Raw genomic sequence first — 14,908 nt, 5'->3', positions numbered from 1 at the left:
CTACTGCACAACTGCACTCATCTCATATGCTAGTAAACTAATGCTCAAAATTCTCCAAGCCAGGCTTCAGCAATATGTGAACCATGAAATTCCACATATTCAAGTTGGTTTTAGAAAAGGCAGAGGAACCAGAGATCAAATTGCAAACATCCACTGGATCATCGAAAATGCAAGGGAGTTCCAGAAAAACACCTATTTCTGCTTTATTGACTATGCCAAAGCCTTTGACTGTGTGGAACACAATAAATGGTGGAAAATTCTTCAAGAGATGGGAATACCAGACCACCTGACCTGCCTCTTGAGAAATCTGTATGCAGGTCAAGAAGCAACAGTTAGAACTGGACATGGAACAACAGACTAGTTCCAAATTGGGAAAGAAGTACGTCAAGGCTGTATATTGTCACCCTGTTTATTTAACTTCTATGCAGAGTACATCATGAGAAATGCTGGACTGGATGAAGCACAAGCTGAAATCAAGATTACTGGGAGAAATATCAATAACTTCAGATATGCAGATGACACCACCCTTATGGCAGAAAGTGAAGAGGAACTAAAAAGCCTCTTGATGAAAGTGAAAGAGGAGAGTGAAAAAGTTGGCTTAAAGCTCAACATTCAGAAAACTAAGATCATGGCATCCAGTCCCATCACTTCATGGGAAATAGATGGGGAAACAGTAGAAGCAGAATCAGACTTCATTTTTGGGGGCTCCAAAATCACTGCCGATGGTGACTGCAGCCATGAAATTAAAATAATGCTTACTCCTTGGAAGGAAAATAATGACCAACCTAGATAGCATATTAAAAAGCAGAGACATTACTTTGCCAACAAAGGTCCATAAAGTCAAGGCTACAGTTTTTCCAGTAGTCATGGTATGGATGTAAGAGCTGGACTATAAAGAAAGCTGAGTGCTGAAGAATTAATGCTTTTGAACTGTGGTGTTGGAGAAGGCTCTTGTGAGTCCCTTGGACTGCAAGGAGATCCAACCAGTCCATTCTAAAGGGGATCAGTCCTCAGTGTTCACTGGAAGGACTGATGTTGAAGCTGAAACTCCAATACTTGGGCCACGGGATGCGAAGAGCTGACTCATTTGAAAAGACCCTGATGCTGGGAAGGGCTGAGTGCAGGAGAAGGGGACGACAGAAGATGAGATGGTTGGATGGCATCACTGACTCAATGGACATGAATTTGGGTAAATTCTAGGAGTTGGTGATGGACAGGGAGGCCTGGTTTGCTGCAGTCCATGGAGTCGCAAAGAGTCAGACACAACTGAACATTTGAACTGAAAAATATAACTCAATGCTGAAAAGGCCAATATTGAGCCACTAAACCTAGTGCATCCTCCAACCCAACTTTAAATACTGAGGTTAGCATTGATGTGAAAAATTTAAGATGTATGGTATGTGTTAAATGCTTAATTACTCCCAAGTTAACTTTTTCTAGGATATATTCACTTGTTTAAAGCTTAGTCTATAATTTATATAGAATATTGAGCGACTGTTTTCCCATCAAGACAAAGGCTAGAATTACACATGTGGTGCTAGTAGTAAAGAGCCCACCTGCCAATCCAAGAGACTTAGAGAGATGTGGGTTCAATCCTACATGGGGAAAAGCCCCTGCAGGAGAGATGGCAACCCACTCCAGTATTCTTGCCTGGAGAATCCCATGGACAGAGTAGCCTGGCCAGCTACTGTCCATGGGGTTGCAGAGTTGGACATGACTGAAGCAACTTAGCACCATGCATGCACACAAAACATCATCAATTCAGTCCAAAAGATTTGGTGAAACATATTTCACAAGTCAAGTGGGCCTTAGGAAGCATCACTTCAACAAAGCTAGTGGAGGTGATGGAATTTCAGGTGAGCTATTTCAAGTCCTAAAAGATGATGCTGTGAAAGTGCTGCACTTAAAACACCAGCAAATTTGGAAAACTCAGCAGTGGCTACAGGACTGGAAAGTCATTTTTCATTTCAATCCCAAAGAAAGGCAATGCTAAAGAATGTTCAAACTACTGCACAACGGCACTCATCTCACACGCTAGTGAAGTAATGCTCAAAATTCTCCAAGCTAGGCTTCCACAGTATGTGACCAGAGAACTTCCAGACGTTCAAGCTGGATTTAGAAAAGGCAGAGGACCAGAGATCAAATTGCCAACATCCGCTGGATCACAGAAAAAGCAAGAGAATTCGAGAAAAACATCTGCTTCTGCTTTATCGACTATGCCAAAGCCTTTGTGTGGATCACAATAAACTGGAAAATTCTGGAAGAAATTGGAATAGCAGAGCACCTTACCTGCCTTCTAAGAAACCTGTATGCAAGTCAAGAAGCAACAGCTAGAACCAGACATGGAACAACAGACTGGTTTGAAACTAGGAAAGAAGTAGGTCAAGGCTGCATATTGTCACCCTGCTTATTTAACTTGTATGCTGAGTTCAGTTCAGTTGCTCAGTCGTGTCTGACTCTTTGTGACCCCATGGACTGCAGCACATCAGGCTCCCCTGTCCATCACCAACTCCCAGAGTTTAACTCAAACTTATGTACATCATGCAAAACGCCGGGATGGATGTAGCACAAGCTAGAATCAAGACTGCCATTATCAATAACCTCAGATATGCAGCTGACTCCACACTTATGGCAGAAAGGTCAGAGGAACTAAAGAGCATTTTGATGAAGGTGAAAGAGGAGAGTGAAAAAGTTGGCTTAAAACTTAACATTCAAAGAACTGAGATCACGGCATCCGGTCCCATCACTTCACGGCAAATAGATGGGGAAACAATGGAAACAGTGACAGATTTTATTTTGGGGGGCTCCAGAATCACTGCAGATGGTGACTGCACCCATGAAATTAAAAGCTGCTTGCTCCTTGGAAGAAAAGCTATGACCAACCTAGACAATGTATTAAAAAGCAGAGACATTACTTTGCTGACAAAGGTCCATCTAGTCAAAGCTATGGTTTTTCCAGTAGTCATGTATGGATGTGAGAGCTGGACCATGAAGAAGGCTGAGCACCAAAGAACTGATGCTTTTGAACTGTGGTGTTGGAGAAGACTTTGGAGAATTCCTTGGACTGCAAGGAGATCAAACCAGTCAATCCAAAGAGAAATCAACCCTGAATATTCACTCGAAGGACTGATGTTGAAGCTGAAGCTCCAGTACTTTAGCCACCTGATGCATAAGACCCGACTCACTGGAAAAGACTCTGATCCTGGAAAGACTGAAGGCAGGAGGAGACGACAGAAGATGAGATGGTGGATGGGATCATTGACTCAAAGGACGTGAGTTTGAGCAAATTCTAGGAGTTGGTGATGGACAGGGAAGCCTGGCCTGCTGCAGTCCATGGGGTCACAGAGTTGGGTATGACTTAGCAACTGAACTGAACTGATTTCACAAGTAGGTCCTTCCAATGGAAAAGAATCAGGCTCAGTGGTAAAGAATCTGCCTATAATGCAGGAGAGGTGGCTTCAACCCCTGTGTTGGGAAGAACCCCTGGAGAAGGAAATGGCAACCCACTCCAGTATTCTTGCCTGGGAAATCCCATGGACAGAGAAGCCTGGTATGGCACAGTTCAGGATGTCACAAGAGCTGGACACAATTTAGGGAGTAAACAAAAACAACAATTATACAACTTAGGCAAAGTAATCAGTTAAATATAGTGTTACCAAAAACAAAAAAACAAAAACAAAAACCACCCACTAGTTGTTATCCTATTTAGACAGAGTATCACTATCTACCCACTAGGTAAGTTCCCAAATACTTGTGGGTAATGTAAATATTGATATCACCTACTTAATTTTTTAAGAATACTATCAAGTGTTTATTAAGCACTTGTTTGCATATTTCTGTTAAGCATTTGACAGATACGACCTCTAACTCTTTACAGTTAGTCCTACAAGGCAGCAAACATGACCATCCCAAGTTCACAGTTGAGAGCTAAGGCCCAGAGAGGAAAAGCCAGGTACCTGAGGTCACACAGCAGGAAAAGGGTGAAACTGACAATCTTATCTATGTGGCATATGGTACCCCACGCCCTTCACAGATACATTAAACATATATGTTGAGGGCCACTGTGTTCCAGGCACTGGTCTAATTGGTAGCTGGTGATTGTGACCTGAGACAAGGTTGAATAGTTGAATCTGGCTTCTTCTGCAGTGAGTGCCTTGCCCTAGTTAGTTCCCTGGAGAACAGACACTTGCTGAAGAAGGGCCCAAAGACCATGCCTCTAGCAGAGGAAATATGAGTTTATAATCAGTCAGGGAAGATAAGGGGCTCCAAGGGCAGGAACTGGGGAAAGGCAAAAAGATGAGATTTGGGACTTCCCTGGCCATCCAGTTCACCAACTCAATTTTATATGAATTACACCTAATATCATAAGTCAAAGGATATTTTACCACTCATATACAGTAAAACTCAATTAAGAAACCTGAATACCTATCTTAAGATTGCACTCTGGTTTTGCAAATATTTAGTATTTGGTATTTAGTTCATATACGTAGGTATGTAAACTAAACTTTTCCTATGGACTCCCTGTTCTTGCCTGTTACAAGCTGATCTTCTTAGAATAAAACATCATAAAACAATATATTAAAAAATAAATCATCACAATTAAATTAGGTAGAGAGTTCAGTATAAGAATGGATTCATGAAAAGAAAACTGTTTATCTGCCCTATGATATTAAAAGTTAAGGAAACAGAAACTAATTTCAACAAATCAATAAACTGAATCTTAGTCTGCATTTCAATCACCTAAATTTATGACAAAGAAGGCAAGAATATACAAAGGAGAAAAAGCCTCTTCAGTAAGTAGTGCTGGAAAAACTGGACAGCTACATGTAAAGAATAAATTAAACATTTCCTAGCACCATACACAAAAATAAACTCAAAATGGATTAAAGACCTAAAGGCCAGACACTGTAAAATATAAAACTCTTGGAGGAAACAGGATCTTTTTTGATCCACCTCTTAGAGTTATGAAAATAAAGACAAAAATCAACAAATGGGACCTAATTAAACTTTAAGTCTTTTGCACAACAGAGGAAACCATAAATAAGATGAAAAAGCCCTCAAAATGGGAGAAAATATTTGCAAATAAAGCAACTGATAAAGGATTAATCTGAAAAAATATACAAATGGGACTTTCTTGGTGGTTCACTGGCTAAGACTCCACACTCTCAATGCAGGGGGCACAGGCTTAATCCCTGGCCAGGGAATTAGACTCCACATGGTGCAAGTAAAAGGTCCTGCATGGCACAACTGAAAGATCTAAGCTCCTGTGTGCCGCAACTAAGACCCTGCTCAGCCAAATAAATATTAAAAAAAAACAACAACATACAAACAGCTCATGTAGCTCAATTTAAAAAAAACAAAAGCACAACCCAATCAAAAAATGGGCAGAAGACAGACGTTATCCAAAGAAAACATACAGATAGCCAATAAACACATGGAAATATGCTCAACATCACTATCAGAGATATGCAAATCAAAACTACAATGAGGGACTACTTCACTCCAGTCAGAATGGCCATCATTAAAAAAATCTACTAACAATAAATGCTGAAGAGGATGTGCAGAAAAGGGAACACCCCTATATTGTTGGTGGGAATGTAACTATGGAAAACAGTATGGAGATTCCTTAAAAAACTAGAAATAGAACTACCATATGACTCGACCATCCCACTACTGGGCATATATCTTGAGAAAACTATAATTCAAAAAGACACATGCACCCTAGTGTTCACTGCAGCGCTAGTAACAGCCAGGACACAGAAGCAACCTAAATGCCCATCAACAAAGGAATGGATAAAAAAGATGCAGCATGTGCACACACGCGCACACATGCACACACACACACACACACACACACACACACACACACAGAGGAATATTACACAGTCACAAAAAAGGAATAAAGCTGGATGATTTGTAGAGACGTGGATGGACTTAGAGACTATCATACAGAGTGAAGTCAGAAAAACAAGTATATGAATGCATATATGTGGAATCTAGAAAAATGATATAGATAATCTTATTTGCAAAGAGAAAGACACACACAGAAATGAAACATATGGACACCAAGGGGGGAACGGGGTTAAGAGGAGGGTAAGATGAATTGGGAGATTGGGATTGACATATATACACTACTGATGCCATGGATAAGACAGATAACTAATACTGTATGGCTCAGAGAACCCTACTCATTGCTCAGTTGTGACCTAAATGAGAAGGAATTCCAAAAAAAAAGAGGGGTATATAGCTGATTCACTTTGCTGTATAGTAGAAAGCAACTATACAGCAAAATTGTAAAGCAACTATATTCTAATTTTAAAAAGTCTGCTTTTCAAAGCCTATTACATTCCAGGCACTGTAAATAAAATACATCCAGGCCTACCCTATGGAGCGTACAATCTCACAGGAAAAACACCATTAAACGTAATTCATATAGATAACTTCACTAAGTCCTATAAAAGAAAAATAAAGCATGTAACTAAAGGACTATATCAAAATACTTCAGACTGAGTACAGGAGGTTAAGAGCAGAGGAAGCTCTTCTGAAGTGATTTTTTTTTTTTAACCTGAATTCTAAAGGATGAATAAGAGTGAACCAAGTAAAGGTCCACATGTAAAACCCTCAGACACATCTTACAGACATTCAAGAAATGAAAGGAGGCCAGTGAGGCAAGTGAATGCATGAGACCAAGTGTGACTTGTAATGAGGCAGGGAAACAGAAGAGGTAAGGTAATTAAAGGCTGTGTGTTTGAAACTTGGTATTTTATCTTACCTTAATCATATTTTAACATGCCACTGATGGTTTTGAAATAGGGGAGTACCAAAGCCCGAGCTGTCACAAGACAGTATTAATAACTTGCTACATAAGACTACTGAACAGCTGAAGTGCGACCAGCACCAACTGCAATGTGACATAACATGCACACTGGACTTCAAAGACTTCATACCCGCACACAGTAAAATATCTTATTAATAATTTTAGGACTTTGAAATATTTTAGGTATATTGGGTAAAGTAAAATACATTACTAAAATTAATTTTATCTACTACTAGAAATTTTAAAATTTACACATGTAGCTCACATTATATCACTATAGGACAGCACTTGTCTGGAAGTAAGATTGAAGTAGCCAGAAGTAGAACGTCCATCCTAACACAGAAGATGAAAATAAAAGAAGGCAAATTCCCAATTCACTGTTTTTATTTAACACTAAGAGTCTACAGTCAAGAGTTGTTCTCTTCTTTTTCTAAAATCTAATCTACTAACAAATGCTTTTATAAGGTTATCTTTTAAAAGGTTACATAGTAAGTGAAAAAAGAAACTTGTTTTCAATTTTTATATTTCACATTTCTATTTGAATAAAAACATACAATGTTTCAAAAATCACAGTGAAACCAATAGGTCTAAGGCCTCTGCATTAGCAAACTCGAGGGATCCAGATCCACTGCATCAAGTTGTGTCAGCCCCCATGTGTTTTCCCAAAGAATCGGGTTTTCCCCCAAAATATCTGTGATTTCATTTTGATCAAAAACATAAAGCAGAAGGATGATTCCTTGAAGGGAATAAATTAAAAGATCTTGTTTTATTAATATGAAGTGAAAATGAGTAAATGAATGAAAAGTCACATACAAACTGCAAATAGGACTTACTAGTGCTTACAAGAGTAAAATAACTAACCAGGAACTGGTTGTGAAGAAAAGTCACAGCAGGTAATTCCAAGATCATGTGCTTTTTCATTGTGCAGACACCTCATTTTATCATCCCACACTGTTAAATCACCACATGAAGAGCCAGTGACAAAGAGGTTTCCAGGAGGAGAAAATGCACAGGCCACTAAGGAGCCATCCTTAACACTAGCACATCTGAAATAAAAGCAAAAGAAAGGGGAGTTTTCATTTCAGAGCATCTTTTACTTTCTATTACAGTCTCTAATAGCAGCTTGATATAGTAAAAGAAAAGGATAAAAGGCTAGAACTAGAGAGAAAGGGCAGTAGATGCCTATAGAAATAAAATATCCTTTATATGCTATAAACTGAGATAGGCTTGCCAAAAATAAGACAATTTAAACATTATCCTAACCAAATCAAAGTCTATGTATCTTCATATTCTTTTCATTAAAATATACAAAGTTTAACAAAAATAGCAACAACAACCAACAATATCAATTACAGTCACAATTTTTTAAAAGATACAACTGTTTTTTATTGAAAAGCATGTTATTGGGGGTGAAAAGCACTTTCAACATTTGTATTAAAATCACCTAGAAACAACAGTAAGGACTTTCTTCTCACCTTCAGTTATAAATTCTTTATGTAAATGAAATGCTGTGAACAACTTAAAATAATCCAGGGAAGATTAGGAAGCACTGGGCTAACAATAATTCATTATTTTATCAATTAGGAAAAATAACCTGTTAAAAATCCAACAACCCATGCAGTGTCCTATCCAGCGCTTAAATCAATTGCAGTGCATCATTTTCACATAATTACATATAGTAGAGAAATAACGTTAGGGAGACAATTTACCAATTGGTTAACTGAAAAAGATTCCCTGGCCGACAGCTAAATTTCATTCACAGAAAACAACTTAAAGGCATTCCATTCTCTGTGTCTTCACTTTAAACTGTTTATTAACGCCACTTAAAACATACTTTCAACACAAAGACCAAAAATCTAAATGAGCAACAGTTGTTTACCAGCTGCCATCTGTGCTCTGAGTGTTGGTGAGAGGGAGGGAGAGGGGAAGGCACATTAAGCTATTTTAATTGGTGACATTTAAAAGTTTACAGTTTTTAATGTGATTAATGTCGCTGAACTGTACACTTTAAATTTGTTAAAATATTATATATATTTTAGCATACGATAAGTTTACAAATACATGGTTTTAACACTAGGGAGTTGCAACACATTACCAGTGTAAATTAATTGATGTATTTTTATCCAAAAGCAGTTTTTCAGGTGACGTTTTTAAAGAAGTGGTAACACATAACACCATACCAATCACAAGGTTCCCTCTTCTGGGCTTGGTCAGTAATCCCAGTCAGCAAAGAGCTGTGCAGGTGAGACTCACCTACAATTACTTCATTACTGAGAACACCTGAGCCATGTGTGACCAAAAAGCCAAAAATTACTAAGTTTTATCCAAAAGACTGTTTTTTTTTTTTGCCTAACTATTAAAAATCCATAAAGCTTTACAAGATGAATACTTATTTCACAAAAGAAAAAGTAGAAATTTAAAACACTCAGAGCCAAGCAAATCTACTTCAAGAATCATATTAAATATCTGTTTTATGACCTTCAGGAGACAGATCAAAGTATTTTTCCTTGAGACGTCTGAATTGTCTACTTCAAGTCATCAAGAAAATTTCTGTAAACCTGGTAACAGGATTAAAAATGGAAAGGGTTTAAACATTCTTACCTATGTAACTTGTATGACTGCGTATTCCACAAAACAACAGTTCCATCAGATGCCCCTGATACCAAACAAGTGGAGTCTGGGGAAAATCGGCAAACTCTCACAGGGCTACCACTGGGCTGTTCCATCACTGCCAAAATCTGTCCGTTTTGAGCATCCCATAGGACAGTGGTACCATCTGTTGAACATGAAGCCAAAATATGTCCTGAAGGGGAGAAACAGCAGCAGTGGACAGCATAGGTGTGAAACTTCAATGGAGAGTATGGTACTTCAGTAAAGTCACTCAGGGAATATAGGCGAATTGTTTTGTCCAAGGAGCAAGTAGCCAAGAGGGAAGAGGAGAAGGCACAGCAGTTGACATCATCATCATGATCTGCTAATGTGTGAATTAGTTTCACCATGTTCTTTACTGGAAAATATCCTGCAGTTTTTAGATACAGGTTACTTCATCCTAGGAATCGAATAAATACAACGCAAATCAATATAGAAGAGCCAAAATCAACTAAACTTGCTCAACAAAAGCTTCCACATTCACATTTTTTAAAGACAATAAATTATACCTGGGCTAAGAATATTTGGAGAGAAATAAAACATGTTAAGACTATAATCGCTGATGATAAACAAAATCACCAGTGCCATACCAATAAAGGTCCGTAACTCCCGAGAAAGAACCTGGTCAAGTAACTTCAAACTGATTTGACACTGTATATTCAAAACTCTGGGTATTTATTACCTTTGAAGACTTTCCCTTTATGAACTGCTACTCAACACTGCCTCATTCCAGATTTGCTAATTTCAAAAAGATTTTTCACTACTTTAACAAACTCTCGCTGCTCCTTCCATAGGATGGAGCCAAAAGTATTGCTCACCTTTAAGATGTAGAACTATTACAGTTAACTCATAAAACAAACAAAAGGTTTCCTTGTCAATTTAAGTGGCAGTGTTGAAAGCTATCATGTCATGGTATGTCATCTTGTATGACAAAGAATAAAAAGATGTAAAGACTTGAGGTGAAGAATTAATTTAATAAATCAAGGAAACCCAAAGAAAGAGTGCCCCCCCAAAAGTGGACTTAGCCAGTCTGCACCTAAGACCAAATTTATAAATTTAGAATAAAATCCAAACTCCTCACCAAGACTTACCAAACCCTGTATGATGTGGCTCTTGCCTATCTACTTCTTAGACCCCAACTACTTCCCCTTTTCTTCTCCCTCCCTTCTTTCCAGCCTCCCTAGTCAAAATGGTAACATCTAAGAGCTTCACAAAGTGGCTTTCTGATGCTTAAATTCTCATGCCTCTGTTTCTGGGACATAATTTCTCATGTAAATTTCAATTTCAGTGTCCTTTTTCAGTGACTTTCCTAAAGTAGCCCCTCTATAGGCTAGCCATCACCCTATTTTAATCATCAGTGTAGCAACTGCCATCAGCTGACACTATTCATGTGTCTCCCCCTACTAAAACCTAAGCACCAAAGCTGTTTCTCTCATTTCTGTATTCACAGCACATAAAAGTGTTTGCACTTAATATGGTTAAATATTTGTTGAATTAACATTTTTCCCCAAATCTAGTTGAGTTCTAGCTGCCTTTAAACATTATTTATGAATACGAAATAACCAGAGAACTGTTAATAAAAATAAAGGTATTAACACTAAAAATGGAAAAATGACGTAAAACGAGGCAATAATCAGCCCTGAGGAACAGGTGTAAACTTGAATTGTAAAATTAATCTATTATTCTAATATTATTTACAGAAATCTTTACAAATAAATGAAACAAGCCTTTTCCAACATTTCTGATGTCAAAAGTTCGGCCTCTTTTTCAAACAAGCTCCAACTAAGTCTAAAAAACAAACAGACCATCAAAACCCCTGATATTTGCAATGAGAACAAACCCAATCAGGTGGTCTTTTGGAGAAGTCCCAAATCTCAACTGTGCAAGTGCACAAAGATAATTTCCAAACAAACTTTTGCTTCCTCACCCTTCTGCCACTCAGCTCTCTCTGAAGTTCAAGGTCCTAGAATCTGACGCGCAGGAACGCTATCAGCTGAAGTTTGTTCCGCTTGGGCTGTGGGCGTCCACTTCGACCTCTGCCGACGCGCCAATCTCCCGGCAAACTGAACTCGCCAGTGGGAACACTCGCATCCCTGTCTATCGCAAAGCCAACCCGAAATGTGTCAAGAATCCTACATAAAGCCAGCGACCTACTCCCCCACACCTATTTGGGGACGGAGGATTTGCTCAACTCCGAGAGCCAGTTGGGCCTCACTGGACCGAGCGACCCGCGGCAGGAACGCGGCCGGCAGGGAGCGCGGCCTTCTGGGGCGCGGGCACCGGCGCAAGGGATTGGAGGGAACTGGGACTTCCACTTCACGCCGTGAGGCGCCCCCGGCTCCCGGGCGGAGGCCGCACAACAGAATCTCGCCGGTCCCGGTCGCGCGCTTAGAAGCAGACGCCGGGAAAGCAAGGGTTTAGACACCCCGGCGGGCTGACCCGAGCCGCACTCCTGTACCTGCCACCGCTGCTGCTAAACTGGCCCGTGTGCACTGGTCCTTTCACGTCGAAGACGTCAGGGATCCGCCCTCAGGTGCGCTAAGAGCGCCGGGGGACACGCGATGCGCAGGTGAGGCGGGCGTGGTTGGCGCCGGCGGCAGCCCAGAGGCGAAAGAACAGACCCCGCCCACCGGGGGCGGTCCGCGCCACGGCGCATGCGCGTCCTTCCGCTTTGTGATGAGGCGGTCCCTGAATTCTGGCTCTAGGATTAAGATGAGTCCACACTGGGGAAGAACCTTTGAAAAAGAAAGTGGAGTTACTTAGTCCTCTCCTACTCTTTGCGACCCCGTGGACGGTAGCCTACCAGGCTCTTCCGTCCACAGGATTTTCCAGGCAAGAATACTGGAGTGGGTTGTCATTTCCTTCTCCAGGGGATCTTCCCAACCCAGGGATCGAACCCAGGTCTCCCGCATTATAGGCAGACGCTACAGTCGGACACGACTGAAGCGACTTAGCAGCAGCAAGCAGCAGTTATCGTCTGAGCCATTCGTTGAAAAATCTTTCTAGTTGTGGAAGCTGAGGTCCCAAGGTCTAGCGAGTCCAGAAATGTGATTGTAAAAGGGACAGTTACTACAGCTGTTTTTCAGCGTCCTTGGAAGTGAAAGTGTTAGTCACTCAGTCGTGTCCGACCTTTTGTGACCCCATGGACGGATGGAATTCTCCAGGAAAGAGTACTGAAGCGGATTGCCATTTCCTTCTCCAAGGGATCATCTTCCTGACCAAGGGATTGAACCCAGGTCTCCCGCATGGCAGGCAGACTCTTTACTGACTTGAGTCACCCTCCTTACTTTGCTGTATTTATCTTGCTTCTGTCCTCTGATCTCCCTGACTGGTCTTTTCTGTTTAAGCCAGCTCTGACCTCAGCAGTCCATGACTCCTGCAATCGCCTTTGTGGTCAAATGTTTCTCCAAGGCAGAATGCTGAAAAGGATATCCAGGGTATTCTGGTATCACGGGAACCCAATATGCATTGTTTTCTAGCGTTTCCGAGCGTCTCCTAATGGCTTCCATGTGTAATTGATTACAAAGTGGTCTTGCCAACCCCGTTTGAGATTAAAAAATTGACCAGAAAAAAGCTCCGAAGTGTACTAAGTACATGTCACAATATAGGACCATGTTCAGATTAAAATAAAAAGTGTAGTATTTTCTTCAGCAAGGAAACTAGTTGTATTTGACAAGTAATAAAGGGCTTCAAAAGCAGAGATATTACTTTGCCGACTAAGGTCCGTCTAGTCAAGGCTATGGTTTTTCCAGTAGTCATGTATGGATGTGAGAGTTGGACTGTGAAGAAGGCTGAGCGCCGAAGAATTGATGCTTTTGAACTGTGGTGTTGGAGAAGACTCTTGAGAGTCCCTTGGACTGCAAGGAGATCCAACCAGTCCATTCTGAAGGAGATCAGCCCTGAGATTTCTTTGGAAGGAATGATGCTAAAGCTGAAACTCCAGTACTTTGGCCATCTCATGTGAAGAGTTGACTCTGGAAAAGACTGATGCTGGGAGGGATTGGGGGCAGGAGGAGAAGGGGACGACAGAGGATGAGATGGCTGGATGGCATCACTGACTCGATGGACCTGAGTCTGAGTGAGCTCCAGGAGTTGGTGATGGACAGGGAGGCCTGGCGTGCTGTGATTCTTGGGGTCACAAAGAGTCGGACGCAACTGAACTGAACTGAACTGAAAGGGCTTCCCAAGTGGCTCAGTGGTGGGAAAAAAAAAAATTCGCCTGTCAATGCAGGAGACGCAGGAGGTAGAGGTTTTATCCCTGGGTCAGGAAGATCCCCTGGAGTGGGAAATGGCAACCCATTCCTGTATTCTTAGCTGGAAGATTCCATGGACAGAGGAGCTGGTGGGCTGCAGTCCATGCGATTGCACAGAGTGGAGGTGACTAAGCATACACAAACTAAAACATTCAAATTTAAACAAAACTGAGATTGCTGGAAAAGATTTGTAATAAAATAGAAAAAAGGAGAAATAAAAATTCATGATTTGAGACACTTGTGATTTTTAACGAATGCATTATGATTGAGACTTTAAAACCTGATTATATGCCAAAGTATTGCCAAAACAGTATTTTTCTGAAAATAACTCTTCTATTGTATAAATAATAGAGCTCTCTGTAGGAAACATAAAAACTATAAATAATGAAAATAACTAATAATCGCACCACTCAAAAATCAGCCACTCAGTCTTTCATGAATAATACCAATAATTTTACAAAAAGATCCGTAAACTACCTTTTTCAACTTAGACTTGTATCCTGAGCATTTTCCATGTCTAAAATATCTTAGTAGTGTAATCATTTTTTCTGCCTAATGGTCCACAGCCCCAGAAACATAAATTTATTTAACATTTTCCCAGTTGTTTCAATATTTTTGTGCTTCTTGTAAATAATACTGGATTCAATTACTTTGTACATAATTACTTCAGTGACGTTTGCTGAGTAAATTAATAGAAATGGAATTACTCGGCATCAGGGTGTAAATAGTTGCCATCTCGCTTTTCAGAGAGGTTTTATGGTTTTAACTCTTGGAAGCATATGGTGGTCCCTGTCTCTCCACATTACTGAGAGACTAATTTTTTTAGGTTTTCACTAATTTGATAGGCAAGATTGATTATAACATTCTTCAAGTAAAATATGTAAAAGAAACCTCTGATACACAGGCCAGTAACTTAGCATGGAGACCTCAAGCCCAATATGGTCTGAAAGAAAAAGGAATTCCAAAGAGGGAAGCTTTATTGTGGCTGGTCTCTAATCCACAAGTTTACAATTTGGGAGATGTTAACTAACATATCTGGCAATATACTAGAAAAACGTGGTTAAGAATTTACAGAGATCTTTGATCACATGAGTGAATTGGTTATCTTACCTTGTAGGACTAATAGTTGAAACTTTGACTTGGAATATTAAAGATTTGAATAGTTTATATATTTTTTGCTCTAATTCTT

The 14,908-nt window shown here is 40.1% G+C and overlaps 1 protein-coding gene across 5 annotated transcripts in view; it reads right to left on the bottom strand.

The window, feature by feature from the left end:
* WDSUB1 (WD repeat, sterile alpha motif and U-box domain containing 1) overlaps positions 1-14,908 on the bottom strand; it is a 79,924-nt gene that overhangs the window by 59,161 nt on the left and 5,855 nt on the right. For 3 of the 5 annotated variants that reach the window (XM_068967697.1, XM_068967701.1, XM_068967702.1), the window contains exons 2-4: positions 11,925-12,201; positions 9,419-9,866; positions 7,679-7,863 (exon numbers count right to left, since the gene is read on the bottom strand). In XM_068967697.1, the coding sequence (XP_068823798.1) occupies positions 7,679-7,863; positions 9,419-9,816 (583 nt within the window). In that variant the 5' untranslated portion in view covers positions 9,817-9,866; positions 11,925-12,201. Of the gene's footprint in view, positions 1-7,676; positions 7,864-9,418; positions 9,867-11,393; positions 11,564-11,924; positions 12,202-14,908 lie in introns of all 5 variants that reach the window. The other 2 variants (XM_068967699.1, XM_068967700.1) reach the window with 2 other exon arrangements.

The sequence above is a fragment of the Capricornis sumatraensis genome, chromosome 3 (assembly GCF_032405125.1).
Source record: "Capricornis sumatraensis isolate serow.1 chromosome 3, serow.2, whole genome shotgun sequence".
NCBI lineage: Eukaryota > Metazoa > Chordata > Mammalia > Artiodactyla > Bovidae > Capricornis > Capricornis sumatraensis.
Note: the sequence above shows the minus strand (reverse complement) of the source record. Positions and strands in the feature narration are given on the sequence as shown.